The sequence below is a fragment of the Populus nigra genome, chromosome 2 (assembly GCF_951802175.1).
Source record: "Populus nigra chromosome 2, ddPopNigr1.1, whole genome shotgun sequence".
Taxonomy (NCBI): Eukaryota; Viridiplantae; Streptophyta; class Magnoliopsida; order Malpighiales; family Salicaceae; genus Populus; species Populus nigra.
This window is the reverse complement of record NC_084853.1, coordinates 27,886,548-27,906,464: the sequence shown is the minus strand read 5'-3', so window position 1 is coordinate 27,906,464 and position 19,917 is coordinate 27,886,548. Positions and strand designations below refer to the sequence as shown.

The following is a 19,917-nucleotide window of genomic DNA, read 5'->3' as shown; positions in this document are numbered from 1 at the left end:
ATTTCTTTAACTTTTTTTAAATGCCTTCTATATCCCTCAACAATAACTTTTATGATTTCTCTGCTGTGGTGTCGGCCTGACAATCTCTCTTGAATTGACAAGTATGTCACATCATTATTCTACTTTTCATATTGACACACTCAATAAATAAAATCCTTCCAATTATCCTTTCATTTGCCAAAATAAAATTTAGAGAGAAACATGAAAATTCCCTTCTTCCTTTTGTAAATTTCCTTTCTATTCTTTCAATTTCCACAATAACACAATTCATTTCATCATTATATATATATATATATATATATATATATATATATATATATATATGTTCTTTAAATGTATTTATTTAATTTATTTTAACAAATTTTAAATTTAAGGAAAACATTAAAAAAAAATTTCATGATATATTCACTCTTTAAAATATCATCTCTTTTCTATACAATATCATCTCTTTCCTATACAATATCATCATCTTATTCAAATTCTTAAATTTTATTCTTCTTCTTATTATTTTTCCAAAAAAAACCCTTATTCAAGAACACCTAAAATTTTGCTTTAATTACCATAATTTCTTACTTTCTCTACTCATTTCAATAATCTTAACACAATTTCACAATCAATTGTAATTTTTTCTAAAATTTATCATGAACCCAAATTCCTCATTTCACAAAGTTCAATCAATTTAAAGTATTAATTATTCAAGAATCTTATTTAAAAGTGTAAGGGCAACTTACCAAGCAATAGCCAAAGTTTTAACCCTTTTGAATTGAGAAATTTTCCTTGAATTTGTTTTTCCTCTTCTAGTTGAATGCTTCTTTCTCTTTGAAAAAACAAGTTTTGTTCTTTTTTTTTCCTTACAGCACACACTTACTTGCACTCATATATATATATATATAAAAAAAATTAACTTTTTTAAAAATACATTTCATGTCCCTAAATGTTTTCTTCCCGTTCACACACTTTTAGCACACATATTATTTCTTTAAAAATGCCTTCTATATCCCTCAACAATAACTTTTATGATTTTTGGGTAAAATTTTCTAAATCCTGATACCTGTTTATACCAAATCTTGTCCGGGTTATATCGATTTTCACTAAGTTACTCGTTAGTACTTTCAGTTTCATGAAATTCACTTTCATAAATATTTTATTCATATTTTTGTGTTTATTTATTTATATATTTATATATTTTAACACTTGAACAAAACATTTTAATTCAGATTTTCAAATATATCATCATTCTTATAATTTAATTTATCACTTTTCCTCATTTTTCGTAATCTCGACTTTTATTAATATCAATAATATTAGCCGGGGTTTTACACTCCTCATTTCCCTTATTCTGTTCATTCTTCCTCACGTCTGTTAATCTTTTTCTCAATTCATTTGTTCCCTCACCAGAGAGGCATCTCCAACCATATGCCCTCAAGCTTGAACCACACAAATTCACCCACAACTCGGGGAGAGAGGAGGCATCAAGATAAACTATCCAAGTCCATAGTACCTATACAGTGTTTTGCCTTCACGATTTGGTACCGTTTGGTATTATGGTTAGAACTGTATTTTGTTTCAACCACAATTTATAACTGTTTGGTAAACATTTTGAACACATATTTTGGAGATAGGTCCCATTAAAAATTGAGTTTGTACCACCGGTTTTGATGAAGCAAAAAATTATTGCTTTTCATTGCCCGCCTGTTGCCAAGAGAAAGAAAAAACTCAAGGGCCTACCCAATTTGTTGTTTGCTTCCTTCCTTCAGCTCAAGTAGGAGTTTTTAATATTTCTTTGGCAATCATCATCATCTGAGACTGAGAGGGTGACATCCTTCAAATCAGATTTTAAGCTAGCTTTTGAGACATCTGATTGAGGTGAATCCTCAAGCCGAGTTCATAATGTGTAGAGTGAATATTCACTCTGCACTGTTCACTTCTTGAAATGAAGAGTGCGGGCTGAATTAATTCACTCCGCACAGTGGTCACTTCAAGAAGTGATTAATTCACCTGGCACTGTTCACGTGAACAATGACTCCACTGTTTATTGAATTAATTCACTCCACATAATGTTAACTTCAAAATAGTGCCAGGTGAATTAATTCACAGGTCACTGTTCACATGAACAATGACTCCACTGTTTATTAAATTGCGTCCGACTCGAAAAAATTCAATTTTTTTAATTGTGTTTTACTAAAAAACTAGTATTTAATATTATTCAATAACACTACATAAATTGAAAGGAGATCGCATGATGACGTAGCATTTGCAGAATTTGATCGCAATTCCAATTTTGTTTCTGATGATATTTTACTTGATTTTGTTGCACGCTAAAAAAACCATGAAAAATATAGTCCTTATCGGATGAATTTCATACGTGATGAATTTGTAGACAAGTAAGTTAATGGAATAATTAAAAATATTTGATATAAAATATTATTTATTTAATGATGTAATAGTGGTAGTTAAATGTACAATATTTAAATTAAAAATCATCAATATTAATATATATCTTTTTTAGTTATTTTATAACCTCAATTTGAGAAACGTATTTAACCAAACACATTAAACTACTTCTTATTAAATCTCAAATTCAATCACAGTTTTAACCAAACATGTATAAATACCAAACCAACCTCAACCAAAATTATCTTTTATAAAATAAATTTTTTAAATCACAACTACAAAAATTATCACAATACCAAACATATTGGATTCTACATAATTAATCCAGGCGATTGTACCGGAGACGAGTTGATGGAGAGACATCAGATCCACGCCGAGCACTTGAGATTTTAAAGTCACTCGAATAGATTTTCAAAAGCTCAGGTCCAAGATGAGAGCAGTGTGGCGTCTGAATATGCCATTATTCCATCTAGTCTAATTTTCACTGCAGCGATGCTGACAGGGAATATGTGCCGTATTTTTCAAATTAAAAATTATAGGATCCTGTGATAGTGGTGAACAATCACTCCCTCAAGATTCACACATCTTGGAACAATGACTCATGCAACTGTTTATTGCCAAACCATCATATCCTTCAAATTGCGTTTGTGATCCTCATCTTATGCACCCCTTTCAAATCACAAATCCACTGCCCCTTCTCTTCTCTTGGAAGAAACTTATTCATTTAAATATCTTAGAGATTTTCTGGTATCATTTTCATTTTTTACAGTACAAGTTCCTTCTTGTCTTTTGTTCCAAAACATATACCAAATTAATAACCTACTTTCAAAACCATATAATAAAATAATTTTTAGTTTTTTTTTCTATTATATCCTTTTCTACCCTTAGTTGTTTGGAATAAGGCTTAAAATCACGGTAAATTTATAACATTAAAAGCTCAAGTATAAACAAAATAAGAGGCCGATAAAATTGATGGCTACCTGAAAATGCATTTTTATCTTAAAAATTATTTTTTTAATTTTTCGATCATTGGATGAGAAAAAAACATAAACCTATGAAAAAATAGTTTTAGAGAGAAACTATATGATTGTCATGATTTTGACAACAAAACAGGTTAATTTTCATGTCAAAATATTCCATTTGATGATGAAAGTTTGTTGATAGTGGGTTTAGGTCCTTGTATTACTAGAAAAAATAAATCTAAACTTGAAAAAAATTTGTGACATCGATTTAGTTCTTGGATTTTTAACTGATTTTTTTACTACTTAAAGGGCACACGAGAGCTTTGTTTTTTTTTCTTTTATTTTTTTATATTTTTAATTAAAAAATACTTTTTTGACTTGCTTTTTAATTTTGACATGATTTAGTTGAATTTTAATAATTTATTTTTTTTAAAATTATTATGTATTTTAAATGAAAATAATAAATTCAATTAAGCTCATTTTGTTTTCAATTATATTTTTTTATAATATTTTTTTTTAAATATCATGGGTTTGTTTTTGTCATCTTAATTGTTTTTTTAAATCAAAATTGAATTTTTACCAGGCACACGGAATTAGTATTAATTACTCTCTCACTCTCTCTATATATATATTCTTAAAAAAATAAATATATAATTCTTTTTTCAAGACCAAGTAATATTTTTGGGTTATTCTTTCACAAATAATCTCCAATTAAGACAGGATTTCCACACTAATACATAAAAGGTTTATGATAATTGATACAGTTAGGATAATTTTTCTCAGAAATAAATTTATAGAAAAAAAAAAGGAAAAAAAAAGAGAGGAAAGAAATCTAAGCATTTTCCCCTGGTGGAATTGCAGAAGGGGACGAAGCATCGTCAGACTCAGGAATAGAGAGAGAAAAGAGAGGATCGACATTCGCACAAGTAACAAACTGAGCACGTGGCAAACGTACAGAATCTTGATCCTCAACAACACACAACGCTGCAATTTTATCTATGCACAACAGAAAAGGGAGAGGGAGAGCGGCTGTTGGAAAAAGAATCCAGGCACCAAGCAAGAATTAAATTCCTTCTGTAGAAGAAGAATGGACAATACAAATGCGGTAAAGGGAATAATAAAAGAGTAGGTTCCTAGTTGGGGTAGTTGCAAGAGCACATTGGAGGGGAGGGGAGGGGAGGGGAGGGGTTATTCTGGTATCGGATTCTTGTTTGTTTAATCCAACTCATGCCTACTTAATTCCCCCAAGAATGCGAATCCCAAAGAAGCCGGTTTCCTTTTGCCTTTCTCTTTTCTCTCCTGAATTTCCCCGTCCTTTCGATTCTCGAATTAGCTTCTTTTCGGGATTTCATTATAAAACTCCTAACTTCTCCTTCGCTAAACCAAAGCAAATTCACTCCGCAGGTTAGTTCTCTCTCTCTCTCTCTCTCCTGATTTCGTTTCTCATTTTATTAAATCGTTTTGAAAATCTGCATCATTCCTCGTTTTATTATTGAAGAAATATGAGGAGGTTTTTTAGTGTAAAATTTGGTGGAATCATAGGTGGAATTAGAGTAGGTTTTAATGGAGGAATTGGATTTTTAGGTGTTACTTTGGAGCGAATGTTGGAAGATACTTAGACTGGGAACATGCACTTTCACTCTGTGCTTTTTGATTCAAATTTGCAGGTAAGATGTCAGCAATTGAGGTTTTTTTTTTCTTTTTTTAAAAAAACCCTTTTAGGTCGAGTTCTTGGTTTTACTCTTCTTCTTTTTTTTTTACCAAGAAAACAGTGTTTTTATTTTTGCAGAGGACTTCATGGCTGTTGTGTGCTGTTTGCTAGTCATTTCACCTATAGTGTTGGATTATGTAGATTGGTCAACTTTGATCATAAGAGCACTTAACCCCCCCCTTTTTTTTTTTCTTTTTCTTTTCCTTTTACTTTAATCATGCGTGTTTTGTATGCATCTAATATGGCTTAATGCGAGTCGTGTATGTGCCATAAAACCTTGTTTTCTTGAATTTGTTGAGTAATGGATTTCTTTCGTGTTGTGCATGGTGTCATTTGAATGTCATTATTTATCGATGTTAAAAGTTAATTCTTTTGAATATCTCAGGAGTCAATCAGTTGCACATGAGCTATAAGATGGACAAGGGTCAGAAGGCTGTTTTAGCTGACCAGAGATTGAGCTCTGAGCTTATGGAGAGTAGGGATGGAGTTCAAGAACCATGCATATGGTCATCTCCTGAAGGGGGGAAAGATGAAGCTGAACTTGGAAAACGGATCTTCTGCAATAGGTCATTGAACATGAGAAATATTATAGCTGTCGGCTTTGATATGGATTACACATTGGCACAGTATAAGCCTGAAACCTTTGAGAAACTTGCGTATGAAGGCACGATTGAAAAGTTGGTGTCTAATCTTGGCTATCCTGAAGAGGTTTGTCTTTCTTAAAACCTGTGCTGCTTTGCTCCATTGAATTTGACAGTATGTTGGCTAAGAATGGTGTTTCTATGCAGTTGTTGGGCTGGACATTTAATTGGAAGTACATGGTCAGAGGATTGGTTGTAGATAAAAAGAGAGGCAATATCTTGAAGGTTACTCATCAATAATTTCTCATTAGCTGTTTTTTACTTAAAGAACATTTGTGTGGGAAAATATTTGAACTAGTGATTTGCATTATACAGATGGATCGTCATAAATATGTGAAAGTGGCATACCATGGATTTAGAGAGTTGACCAAGGAAGAGAAAGTTGGCACCTATGGGAATACTCTGATACGAGATGCTTTTGACGAGCCAGATTATGCGCTTATTGATACTCTTTTCTCATTAGCTGAAGCCTATTTGTTTTCCCAGCTTGTTGACTATATGGACAAAAACCCAGGAAGAGTTCCAGCAAGAGTAGAGTAAGAATGCAACATTTATTTTTATTGTCTTATGTGGTACTAGGTCTTTTATTTATTTATGTGAATTCTCTATAATAGTAAATTCCAACTAAACAAAATCCCTTTTCTATTCCCCTTCATATGCTGATTCAATTTTGCCAACTTAGTTGTTGCAATAACTTTGTTTAAGATTAAAAAAGCTTTCAGGGCCTAAAATATACCAACTTCAGGCAGAACATGTTTCTCTGCTGTGAATTTCACTGGTTTAGCAAAAAAAATGTGCACTTTGAATGGTAAAAACAAGCATGTCTACATATGTGGTTTAAATACCAGCAGAAACGTCACAGTACAGCTACATAATACAGATGGGGTTTTTAACAATGAATTATTCATTTCCTTGCAAAGGGTTTCCATATTTAAGGTTATCCAACTTTTAGGAGTCAAGTAATTATTGGGGTTCGTATTAAAGATGAAATGTTATGGTATTGCTATTGAATAACATCCACAAGAATCACCTACAGTTGTTTGTAGATAATAAATAACCAATTGATGTGGTGGAGGGTAGACCTGTTCTTCAATGAAGTGTAGATCTTGAAAGCTCATTGTTTCACAACCAACTCTTTCAGCTATGCTCGCATGTACAAAGATGTTCGATCTGCTGTTGATATGTGCCATCGTGATGGAACTTTAAAGCAAATGGTAGCAAAAGATCCTATAAAGTAAGTTAAAAAATTGGCATTAATTCCTCAAGCGGTTGTCAATCATTGGAGATATTTCTGCTTTTCTATTTAAGAAGGTTATATTTATTAGTTAAGAAGAGACCTTAATTGCAGTTTATTTTGCAGTTTGTTTTGTTGAATAGACAAATGATCTAATGGATGCTGGTTTAGACAGAATAGACAAATGATTTATATAATTTTTGGGTTATTTGGAAAAGGTTCTTTTAACTTCTTCTTCTTTATTTTTGGTTATGGGTGCTTTTGTCTTTATGTCTCTGGGCTTCATCTACTAGGTACATCAACGAGGATAAGTCTATAGTTCCACTTCTCAAAATGCTCAGGGATTCTCAACGGGCAACGTTCTTGGTAACAAATAGGTATTAAATCTTCCCCTCCCCCTTCCTGTTCTTTTCCCCATTGGCATGCTATGGATAATGAATATCTTTTCATATTCAGAACAAATGTTACATAACATCCTGGCAGATTTCTTTCTAGTTTCTTGCATGTGACTTTTCTGGATGTTACAACTTACTTGAGATGGGACTATAAGTAATCATTGCTTTATCTTTGCAGTTTATGGGACTATACAAATATTGTGATGAATTTTCTCTGCGAGTCCCGTACCCTCGATGCTTGCAACTTTGATTGGCTTCAGTACTTTGATGTTGTCATCACTGGCAGGTAATGTTTTTTTCCTTAAAACAGCATATTTAATAGCTAAAATATTGATTGTTGATTCCTTTTTTTATTAAAGAAGTTTAGTAATTAGCATTTGGCATATAATTTGCACCAAAATTGCAAAAATATTATTTTAACTAATAGCCAGCTTCCATCTGCATGTTATAAAACCATGGATTGCATTCTTAAAGATGCTTTTAATAGTCTTGTTCTGATAATAAGATAGAATTATATCCACACTTTGAAGTATTAATTTTCACTCTTGTTTGAAAAATTCTGTTCTGCCAGTAGCTCCAATATTTTGTGTTTTAGGGTAATTTATGACGGTTGTTGACTTTGACTATATATACAGTGCAAAACCGGGATTTTTCCATGAAGAAAGTAATGCTAATCTTTTTGAGGTTGAACCTCAATCTGGCAAGCTTATCAATACTGATAATGGAACTCCTATGGCTCAGGTTAGTGTAGCAGTAGTTCTATTGTCCCTTAAACCTGTTTGACATTCTTATGCTTCTCCTTATTATGTCTGTCGGTATGTTTTTTATTCTTTTTTCAAAAAGGTTGGAAATACTTCACCTAGCATAACACTGAAGAAGCAAAATGAGCGTTGCAGGGTTTTCCAGGTATGTTAAGAAAGTTCTTAGTTAATTAAATCCATCTAAGCAATTGTATATAAAAGGCAACATCAATGACTTAGATCATATCAACTGAATTTTTAGATGGAAATGACAAATACGAGACATCTAATGATGTCCTTCAATCTGACATTTCAGGGAGGGACTGTTCGTCATCTGCATAAATTACTCTCAATTGGGTCAAGTTCACAGGTAATTCTTTGTCCTGTTTATCATTCTTAATTCCTTGAACAAATTATATTTCCTTCTTAGTATTCCATTTTTGTTAAATGGGTGTGCAAGGCATGGAAGGAAAGTACTGCTCATAAACATGAAAGAAAAAACCTTTCTCGTGATTATATACTGTACTTCTGGGCATATTGGATGACTGCTCTTTTGTACTGTTATTTTTTGGAACTATATCCATGGCAAGAAAGAATGTGGGTTTGTCATTTTTCTTTTTTTGTTTTAATGTTGAGTAACTTTATGATTGATGGTTGAAATCTTTTTGTACTGTTATTTTGCAGAATTAATCTTTTTTTGGTTTGTCATTTTGCTTACATCAGATGCTGAGCTGCTTGCTCTTGATATGCTTTTTTCTGGATTCATGCATGTGAATTTTAGATCTAACAACTGTTTAATCCCATAGGTTCTGTATGTTGGGGATCATATCTATGGAGATATTTTACGCAGCAAAAAAGTTCTCGGTATTGCACTCTTTCTTGTCTTCTGATTCCTATTTTCTGTAGCCTTTGAAGGTAATCTGGACTGGTTATGAATTATCATTTTATGTAAGGCACTTATGTAATCAACAAATGGGGTGTGCACAAAACTATTTTAGGGTCTGCATGGGGAATGAATAAAAATAGAAGTTGACATGTGCTATCTCTAATTCCTCACTGGAACATCTAGAATTCCCCCTTGCACATCAAGCCCATCAATCACAGTTTTGCAATTAAAATATTATATTTAGCCATAGCTATGGGGTGTGGTGTGTGTCTTGTGTTGGTTTTTGTGGTTTACCTGCCCTTTATGCCTCTATGAGCAGGTTGGAGAACAATGCTTGTTGTTCCAGAGCTTGAGGCAGAGGTAAAACTGCTTTGGGAACTAAGGGACTCACGCAAGGTAATTTTTGAAATTTCTTAAGCTCTGATGACAGTTTTTTTATGCCTCGTCCTTGTAGAAAAGGCTAACAGTGGAAGTTCAAGATTCTGAATCTCACAAAGGCATATTCGTTAATAAACAACAATTACTATTAGTTGTTTGGTTAATTGTACAGTCAGAGAAATCTACCTTAATATTAATTTCTATTACTGAAATTGCTCAAACTGAATCATTGCATGGAATGCATTGAGGAACTGTAAAATTGGTGCATCTCTTGTGCTGGAAATCGGAGAGCAATATTTATGTCTTCTTCCTTAGACACCTGTATTTCAGGACTCACTGTTGCTATGTTGGACTTCTTTACTACCAGTTATCCAGGTGGTCATGAGATGCTTAAGTTTGTCCATTTTGTGGTCCAATGTTTGAAATCTAATGATAATTAAGCTATTCGAGGATGTATTAAGTTGTTTATCCTGGTCAAGTCAGTTGCTCTTCTTTTCCCTTGCATAAACTTTTTGCAGGCACTTCAGTTGATGAGAAGTGACCGTGATCACATTGAAGATCAAATACATCGTCTAAGGTGGTCTCTTGAGTAAGTACATATCTGGAGTCTTATTTTCTGATCATACTATGATATAAAATCACCTCTTAACACCCCCAAAACCAACTTTATCTAAAGTCTGAAAGGTAACGGGAAATTTTATGTAGAGTTATATAATCTGTTTCTCCCAACCAATTGATCCATGGTAGGGATTTTCCTAAATTGTTCTTGTCTTTTCTTTGTTACATTAGCTGCCAAAATCTAGACTATAGTGGTGCTTTTTATTGCAATGTGGTAGATGCAGAATAAAATGAAACCTGCAGTTTGGATTTTGAACATTGTGTTGTGCACTAATAAACTTGCTTCTAGTAATTGCGAAAAAGATGGAATACTGCTGACATGAGTAAAACAAAACTTGTGAAAGAAATGATTGATCCGGTATGATTTTAGTTCTTTTTCTTGGAAAAAGTGAAACTGGAATTTCTTACACAGCTTTGAAGATCTTAAAGCCGATCAGAAGCAGGAGAAGTCTGCTTTGGTAGAGGATTTGGAGGTTAGGTTGCTTGTTTGTGATGCTAGTGTTGCTATTGGAATATTTACAGATAGATTATTAAAGTCACTAATTAGTTATTCAATGGTTTCTTTGAACAGCTCCAGAGGGATCACGTAAGAATCAAACATCAACAGGCTCAACGAGAATGTCACCAAAAGGTAAAGCTGCTCTTTTGTCCCTTGCGACTCCCAACTCTCTGCAACCAGTCTAATAATAAGGTTTTGATTTTTGACTTCTTCACTGATTAATTTACAGTTTCACAAGGTCTGGGGACAACTCATGAAGACGGGCTACCAAAACTCTCGCTTTGCACATCAGGTGAGATCTATGTCCTTCCATCATAGAACCTATTGCTGCTGTGTGCGTGCTTTCTTTTCAAAAATGCTGGGCCAAAATTATCCTACATTTTTTTTTTTATATATCATGAAGCCTCAGTGTTCATTTCGGTTTGTTCTTAAATGTCTTCTGCACAAACAGGTTGAGAGATTTGCCTGTCTTTATACCAGTCAAGTATCCAACTTAAGCCTTTACTCTCCAAACAAATACTATAGACCCGGTGAAGATTTCATGCCCCACGAATTCAATATTCTTCCAATGTGAACCCTGTTTGCTTGCCGACTACAGTTTAAAAGGGGGCATGATTTAATTTTTTTTTTTTTTTGCCATGGAAAAGGATAACGATAATCCTTTAACCAAAATGTTTTTTTTTCCTTGAATGAAAGTGTGACATGAATAACTCTGTTTTTATACAACAGATGCTTACAACTGTATTCCAAATATTGTCTATAGTAGCTAGATGCTTACAACTGTATTCCTTCCAAATATTGTCTATAGTAGCTAGATGCTTACAACTGCATTCCTTCCAAATATTGTCTATAGTAGCTACGTACGAGATTTGCTCGATTGAATCATGATTTCTTCCCAACTTAAAAAGTGTGGCTGTATTCTGAGCGTTTATATTGATAGCAACAAGTTTATCACACAGTTTTGACTTTTGAGTTGTGAACAAAGGTGAAAGGAGATTGACATATTTTAGAGAGATACTGAGCAAGAGAACCAAGGAAAATTTGATCATTGATCATGCAACTGCTAGCAATCCAATCCCAGTATTAATGTTCATTTTAGGTTTTGTAGCAAATTTTATTTTATTTTTTTGGCTGGAAAATTAGACGGCAGCGTTCTTGATGCTTGGTTGAGGCCCACGTTATATTATTTGGTTCATAACGGAAAACTTTTAGGCAGCGTCATTATTATTGTTTCAGGGTAAAAGAAAGGGATAGTTGAGACAAAAGCCTAGATGGAATTTAGCAGTGTTACGGAAGACATAATAAATAATTATGATAGATATGTATTATAGATATTATTATTTTTATTTTAGTGTTTATCGATATTATTTTTTTGAACTAATTTAAACTCGTAGAAATTGTACTAAAAAAGGATTTGCAATCATTGTAAAAGAAATAACTCATTGCTAAGAACATATAATAACATTATGATTTACTCAATCATTAAATCATTTCTCTAAATATATTTAATAATAAAATAAATATTTAAACCAACTATTATAATCCAATTTTGAGTCAAAATTCTTTTATGTAAAAAAAATATTTTTATGAAATATTCAAAAAGTAAAAAGAATCATAAATTCAAAACCCAAAAATATTTTTAGGATACAAATAGATAAACTTTTAAGCTATAACATGTTAAAATACCGAAAGAATAATTAGATTGGAATATTATTAGCAAGATAGACCGAAGAATGACTTAATTGAAGCAAAATTAAGTTTCAAAGTCAATTTGATCAAAATTAAAAGAATTAATTAAGTTCAATGGTTCAATTAAACTTTTAATGGGTTTAATTGATTTAGTTAAAGATTTAATTGAAAAAAATTAAGTTTGGAGGTGTAATTCAGGTCAATTTGCAATAATTACCAGATCAAAGACCCAAATGAACTTTATAAAGGCTACTTGGTGCAATCAGGAGCTTAGTTGTAAGAAGTTTTAAGGTTAAAGTTCATTAAGTACCAAATTGAAAGAATTCTTAAACCAATGATCCTTGTGAAGAAAGCATGAAAAGTAGAGGATTCGATTGAAACATTCCAAGATTGAAATTGAAAAAACTCTAAAAAATTAGGTTCAATTGAGGGTTTAATTGACAAATTTAAAAGAGTAGATGTTAAATTGCATAAGGTACTATAGATGAAAGGCTATTTATTTGGAAAAGAGAAACCATAGACGAGTTGCCCTGTTTCAACCCAATCCTGATCCTTATCCTCTTGTAAAATACCTATTTTTTCTTTCCAAAATGCAGTAATAATTCCTATCAACAAGATCTAACCATCAAAATCATTATTTTATCTCTAAAAGATAAACGAAAATACCACAATGGCCTATCTCAATCACAACTATAAAGAACATGATTGGGTTGTTCTCTTCTAGACTCTCTCAAACCTTTATCTTTGCATCAATTAAGATTATAGGTGCCAAGATCAATGCACATTATGTTCCTATACAATTCCAACCACTCAGATCTTCTTCATTTTACCTGAAGATTCAAGAAAAAAATCACAACAAACTCATACCCTAACTGCTAAAATTTCTAGATGGTGTAACCCCCTTGACAGATGTAGAATAGAACAAGCTTTTTTCATTGGTTGTAGTTAATGGTCATACTTTCTTCTTGAACATCAAGGGTCGAGATTCCACCAGCTCTTAACCCCAGACACTCCTTATTTTTCTTATAAAAATCCCACAAAATCATAATCTAAGAGTAGAGCTCATAACCCTAGATACTTCCCATTTCTTCTATAAAAATCCCACAAAATCATAACGCAAGAGTAGCCTGAAAGGAGGGAACACTGCTATAAATAAGGCTCAACCTAAAAAATTTAAACAATCAGGCAACCTCTTTCCTCCTCCAACCCTTGACAGTCATAATAACCCATCTTCACCATTATTTATAATCAAAACCAACCCTAAAACCACATCTAAATCAAACTAGAAACAACCTTTATATCATTACCAGGAACCCACAAAAACTCCAAACATGACGCTGCCTTCATCATCCAGCCATGGCAACCGAAAGGGAGCAACCCACCACAACATATAATTAATCAAGTCATCATCTCCTTCTAAGGATGGATTAGCCCATTCTTTATAGCCTTTAGTCGTGATAACAACCATTCCAAACCCAATGTTGCTTCCTTTTATTTTCCAACCAAAGGGCTTGAAGCCTCTCACAAGGAAAGAAATAAGAAGGAGAAGATGGGCCATTGTCTCCCTCAACTAAAACAAAAGAAAAAACTAAGAGCATCTCTAGAATATACATAAGTAAATCTAGTTTAATGAGAAAAGAGCATAATCTTTCACTGATCTCTTCATCATCGTTGGTGATGTTATATTTTTAAGCGTTTAAATCTTTCCTAATCTGCTAAGCTTCAAGGTTCATTAATAAGCCAAGAAGATCTCAATATGTGCCTATCAAGAATCCCAGGTTTATAAAGCTGTGAAGATCTAATGGAGTGGAATTAATCCACCGTGGTATCCTATAAGTACAAGAAAAAAGAGTTCGGTTCTATTTTGTTTTGTTTGAATAAGTGCCAATTATTTAATAGGAGTTAGTTGCTAGAGTCTTAATTCTATGTAGTTTTGCTAGTATTTTAGGAAGAGTCTGTTATTTATTCATGTATTTAAACTCTAGATTATGCAGATAAGAGGGAGTTCATTCAATAACAAATACATGTGGTATATTCTCACCCAAAAAAGAATTCTATTTGCATAATACTAAAAGCTTTGACTGGGACCTATCATTTGGTATTAGAGCTGATACACAATGGTAACCAACAAAGAACAAATTGAAATTCTTGAAGTGGGGCTTAGAGGACTTCAGGATGATATGAGCAAAATGAAGCTTAACATTGTTGATAGGTTCCACCAAATGAAAGGCACTATTAACAAGCTAACAGAGGCTTTACTATCAAACAAAAAGGGGCCCAACAACAACAACAATGACCGTAGTGGTTGCACTCGCCACAATAAAAAAGAATTCGTAGAGAAAATAGAAGGGGGATGACAAATGTTTTCATCTAAATTGGCTAAACTCGAGTTTTCAATATACTTGGGGAATGACCTTACTAAATGGTTCAACATAGTAGATCAATTCTTTGAGTACCAAGGCACTACCGAAGCTCAAAAGGTGTCATTGGCATCTTTCCATCTCTAAGGCAAAGCAAACCAAGGGCGGCAATGGTTATGAAGTGCTTGCAAAAAAAAAGAAAAGGGAAGTGACGTGTGTAATTTTTGAGGAAGAATTATGGGCTCGATTTGGGCTGTCAGAGTGTGAAGATTTTGATGAAGCTCTATCAAGGGTGAAACAGGTGGGCTCATTACGTGACTATCAAAAAGAATTTAAGAGACTAGGGAGCCGAGTGTTAGGGTGGACCCAAAAGGCATTAGTAGGGACATTTATGAGAGGCCTGAAACCAGAAGTTGCAAAAGAAATAAGGATGTTCAAACCCAAATCATTGAAGGAGGTAATAAGCCTAGCATGAATGCAGGATGATCAACTAACTCGCTAGCAAGGAATCACAAATCTATTACCCTTCATTCATAATCAAATTTCCCTCTCTTCTCTAACAAAAACACTAGCCGCAATGCCTATGAAATGCCTTGCTTGGGATGAAATGCAAAAAAGACGAGCTCAAGGCCTCTAATTGTGAAGACAAATTCACTCCAAGCCATAAGTGTCGAAGGCCCTAGCTCTTGTTACTGGAAGGGGATTATGATTCGAGCATGATAGATGACGAGGACCCCGTAGATGATAAACCTAAAATATCACTATGTGCTCTTACTGGATGGTCCATTTCAAAGACTACGAATCATGATGAGAATTGGGAAATAATGAATTGATTGTCCTCATTGACAGTGGATCCACTCACAATTTTATTAGTGAACGAATCGCTAATTGGTTACAACTTCTAGTGATACCAACCAAGCCTTTTAATGTGAAGGTGACAAATGGGAATCCATCAAAATGCCAAGGGAGATTTGAAAACATCAATGTCTTGCTTTAAAGTATTCCATTTTTCCTTACTCCTTATGCTTTACCACTAATCCGGTTGGACTTGGTTTTAAAAGTTCCATGGTTAGAGCAATTGGGGATAGAGATATGTGAATAAAGAAAAATGACCGTGGAGTTTTGATGGAATAATCGAGTTCAGAAGCTACAAGGGGTAGATGCTTAGCCCATTCAATTCCCATCTCTAAAGGTTGTCTCGAAGGAATTACACTAGGAAAAATCCATGTTTGCTATCTGTTTGCAAACAAAAGCTGAGTAGCCAGCAAATAGGGTTGAGTCAGAAATGCAATAGTTGTTAAAGGTGTTTGAAGACATTTTTCAAGAGCCAAAACAATTACCTCTAGTAAGAGAGATTGACCACCACAAAAAAGGAACCGAGCTTGTTAATGTGAGACCCTACAGGTATGCCTATTTTTAAAAAGCTCAAATTGAAAAACAAGTTCAAGACATGTTAAAATTGGAACTTATAAGATCAAGCACTAGCCCCTTTTCATCTCCTGTCTTGTTAGTTAAAAAAAAGATGGCACATGACATTTCTGCAACGATTATAAAGCCCTTAACGCTGTAACCATTAAAGACCAATTTCCAATCCCTATTGTAGATGACATGTTAGATGAACTACATGGGAAAGCTTTTTTCACTAAACTAGATTTGACTGTCGGTTACCATCAGGTTAGGGTATATCCACTTGATATTCATAAAACTACATTTCATACCCATAATGGTCATTATGAATATTTAGTCATGCCCTTTGGTCTTTGTAATGCTCTCTCCACTTTTCAAGCCATTATGAATTCCATATTTCGCCCCTATCTTTATAAATTTATGTTAGTATTCTTTGACGGCATCTTGATTTATAGTCCCAATAGGACAATGCATCTTGAATATTTTCAAAAAGCTTTTGAAATTTTAAGGCAACATTAATATTTTGTTAAACTGAAGAAATGTGCATTTGGTCAACAAGAATTGTAGTATTTGGGTCATATTATTACTCCTCAAGGAGTAAAGGTAGACCAAGAAAAAATACAAGTAATGTTAAATTGGCCAAGGCCTACTAATATCTCTAAATTGCATGGATTCTTAAGCCTTACAGGTTACTACAAGAAATGTGTCCGTAATTATGAAATTCTGGCTTGACCACTTACAACTTTGTTATAAAAAAGACTATTTGGCTGGAACGATAACCAAAAAAAACCTTTGAAGGCCTTAAAAAAGCTATGACTTCCACACCAATACTTGTAATGCCTAACTTTGATGAACCTTTTGTTATTGAGTTTAATGCTTTAAGGGATGGAATTTGTGCGGTTCTAACTCAATAGGAAAGGCACATAGCCTTTATGAGCCGAGCTTTAGGGCTTTAAAAAAGAACATGGTCAATATATGTAAAAGAGATGTTATCCATTGTTATAGTTGTCCAAACTTGGAGGCCATACTTATTAGGCTGGAAATTCTTAATCCAAACAGATCAGCTCAACCTAAAATATCTATTGGAGTAGCACATCACTACTTCAGAATAACAAAAATGGGTGTCAAAGCTATTGAGGTATGCGTATGAGATAATGTACAAGCCTGGCAAGGAAAACGCAATTGCGGATGTACTTTCATGCATGACAAAAAGCCTATGTCTTGATACTTTATATGTCCCATAAACTCAAGTATGGAATTATATCAAAGAAGAGGTTGTTTCTTATCCTTACATGCAGAAAATTGGCAAGATGGTAACTAAGAACCCAGACAACCCATATACGTGGTGAAATGGGCTAGTTTATTACAAGAATCGAGTGGTGATACCCCCCAATTCTAACATCATTCAACAACTATTGTGAGAATTCCTTGACTCACAACTTGGGGGCCATTCAGGGGTGCTTCACACTTATAAATGACTTGCTCAACATTTCTATTGGCCATCAATGCCTTGGATGGTGAAATAACATGTCTCTTCATATGATGTATGCTAACAAGCTAAATCAGGAACACTCTCTCCAGCAGGACTATTGTAGCTGTTACCCATTCCATGTCAAGTTTGGGACGACATCACGATGGGCTTCATTGAGGGTATTCCACAATCCTGCAGGAAGAACACCATTCTAGTTGTTGTTGATCGCCTTAGTAAGTTAACACATTTCTTGGCGTTAGCTTATCCCTATACTACAAATATGGTGGTTGAGAAATTTGTTGACGGTGTGGTGAAACTCCATGGTATGGCAAGATCCATCATTAGTGATATGGATCCAATATTTATCAGTCATTTTTAGCGTGAATTCTTTAAATTGTCAGGCATAAAATTACAGATGAGTTTCGCCTATCATCCGCAAAGGGACGAACAATTTGAAGTTATCAACAGATGTGTTGAACAATATCTTCGATGCTTTGTCCATCAACAACCCTGAAAATGGAGTTCTCTCCTTCCATGGGTTGAGTTCTGGTATAACACAACTTATCACTCCTCCATGAGAATGACTCCCTTTTAGGCTCTATATGGATATCTACCACCAACAATCCCACACTACCAAGTAGGTGTGTCACTAGTGAATGAAGCAGATTAACAACTCACTACACGAGATGGAATATTATGTCTACCCAAGGCTAATTTACATGCTACTAATAATCGCATGTAATAAGTAGGTAACTCAAAAAGGTGTGATCTTGAATTCTAAGAAGGAGATTGGATTTTCCTTAAACTCCATTCCTACTGCCAGCAATCGGTCTTCAAACGAGCATGTTAGAAATTGGCAAGCCGCTTTTATGGTCCCTATCAAATTGAACAAATGATTGGCAAAGTGGCGTATAAGCTCAAGCTTCCTTAAGGATCCTGTATTCATTCTGTCTTCCATGTTTCATTGCTTAAAAAGAAACTAGAAGACGCCAACTTCACTACTGTAGAGTTACCACTTACTACTGATGATGAAGAAATCCTTATAGAACCCGAAGCTATTTTGGACAGATGTTGGGTCAAAAAAGGGTTAAGATTTGTTGAGGAAAGTCTTGTTAAATGGAAACAACTTTCAAATGAAGATTCTACTTGGGAAAATGCTTAAGAACTGTGAGAGAGATTTATCAACTTAAACCTTGAGGACAAGGTTCCTTTAAATAAGGGAGGTATTAATAAGCCAATAAGATCTCAACGTGTGCCTATCAAAAATCCCAGGTTTATAAAGCTGTAAAGATCTAATGGAGTTGAATTAGTCTATTGTGGTATCTTGCACACTCAAGAAGGAGTCAATTTCTGTTTTGTTTTGTTTGAATAAGTGCCAACTATTTAGTAGGAGTCAGTTGCTAAAGTCCTAATTCCATGTAGTTGTGCTAGTATTTTTAGGAAGAGTCTGTTATTTATTCATGTATTTAAACTTTGGTATTATGCAGAAAAGAGGGAGTTCGTTCAATAACAAATACATGTTATATATTCTTACCCAAAGAAGAATTCTATTTGCATAATACTAACAACTTTGACTAGAACCTATCATTTGTGTAAGAAGAACATGTACAACTTCCCTTCTTAACTTATTTCATGAGGTTACAAGTTGATGTTGCCATGTTTTAGTTTACTAGATGAATATACCATTTCTGGTTTTATCTAGGCAGTGCATTGTTTTGGTTAATAGATAATGAAGATATGAGATGCAAAACAAAGGTTCATTTATGGTTAAAAGATGACAATTCATTTTCATGGAAAGAAAACATGAAAGGTGGTATTCTTTTTTTAAGACAGTAACATAGTATTCTTGTTCTTAAAAAAAAAAAGAGAAGTTTTTTACATTGTATTTTGAAAAGGAAGGGTGGGGCATACTTTGTTTTAAACTGTATGAGACTTTCTAGGATTAATAAGAAATGAAATATCACTTTTCTAACATTGAGCAATAGAAAATAATGTAGGTGCTGGGTAAAGTTCATTAAATCTATTGTGCTTGTTTTCTACGTGTATATGGTTTCTAGGCACAAGTTATATGCAAGTTCATTAATTCAGTTGTTTCAATCTTTTTTTTTAAAAATCATTTAATTTTGTTTTTGGCTTTCAATTGCTAGACTTAGAGGGCAAAAAGCTAATTTTGGCCTTTTGATCTTGAGAGAAAGGTTATAAAGCCATTGATAAGAACTTTTTGAGAAGCTCTAAGTGTGAACACACGCAAAAAATAAGTGGTTTTTGAAAAATGGGTGTCACAATTAAGGCTGATTGAGTTGATTACTACTTTGGCTTCATCGGAGTAACTCTAATGCAAATGTCATCGAAAACCACCTGAAGTTGGTAGAGGAGGTGCATGTGCATACCTTTTGTTTGGATCAAACCCTACTCAATTTGGAGGTCTGTAGCTTCATATTCATTCATCTAAAGGTGTCAACTCAATTAGCTCAAAATTTAAAAATACAAGGAAAGCTGATCGTGGACAAGATGTTGAAGACTTTTGTGGAA

General features: G+C 33.7%; 1 protein-coding gene across 3 annotated transcripts; it reads left to right on the top strand.

Moving 5' to 3' along the window:
* Positions 1–4,165: 4,165 nt before the first annotated feature.
* Positions 4,166–11,254, top strand: LOC133682711 (uncharacterized). Of its 3 annotated transcripts, XM_062106199.1 has the most exons (18): positions 4,621–4,760; positions 4,941–5,023; positions 5,453–5,775; positions 5,856–5,933; positions 6,024–6,244; positions 6,850–6,942; positions 7,236–7,319; positions 7,516–7,623; positions 7,973–8,078; positions 8,181–8,243; positions 8,394–8,447; positions 8,884–8,941; positions 9,283–9,359; positions 9,860–9,930; positions 10,372–10,432; positions 10,507–10,590; positions 10,688–10,750; positions 10,910–11,254. In XM_062106199.1, the coding sequence occupies exons 3-18, from the start codon at positions 5,470–5,472 to the stop codon at positions 11,030–11,032; spliced, it is 1,650 nt and encodes a 549-aa protein (XP_061962183.1). In that variant the 5' UTR covers positions 4,621–4,760; positions 4,941–5,023; positions 5,453–5,469; the 3' UTR covers positions 11,033–11,254. The 3 variants fall into 3 exon arrangements, with proteins under 3 accessions (XP_061962181.1, XP_061962182.1, XP_061962183.1); XM_062106197.1 differs by lacking the exon at positions 4,941–5,023 and having other exon boundaries at positions 4,166–4,760; XM_062106198.1 differs by lacking the exon at positions 4,941–5,023 and having other exon boundaries at positions 4,168–4,760; positions 10,531–10,590.
* Positions 11,255–19,917: the final 8,663 nt, after the last annotated feature.

Excerpts from the sequence above, each read along its gene's own strand:
- LOC133682711 (XM_062106197.1), top strand. The coding sequence starts at position 4,607 with ATGCGAATCCCAAAGAAGCCGGTTTCCTTTTGCCTTTCTCTTTTCTCT. Across the intron at positions 4,761-5,452 it reads AAAGCAAATTCACTCCGCAG|GAGTCAATCAGTTGCACATG; the intron begins GTTAGTTCTCTC and ends TGAATATCTCAG. Across the intron at positions 5,934-6,023 it reads AGAGAGGCAATATCTTGAAG|ATGGATCGTCATAAATATGT; the intron begins GTTACTCATCAA and ends TGCATTATACAG.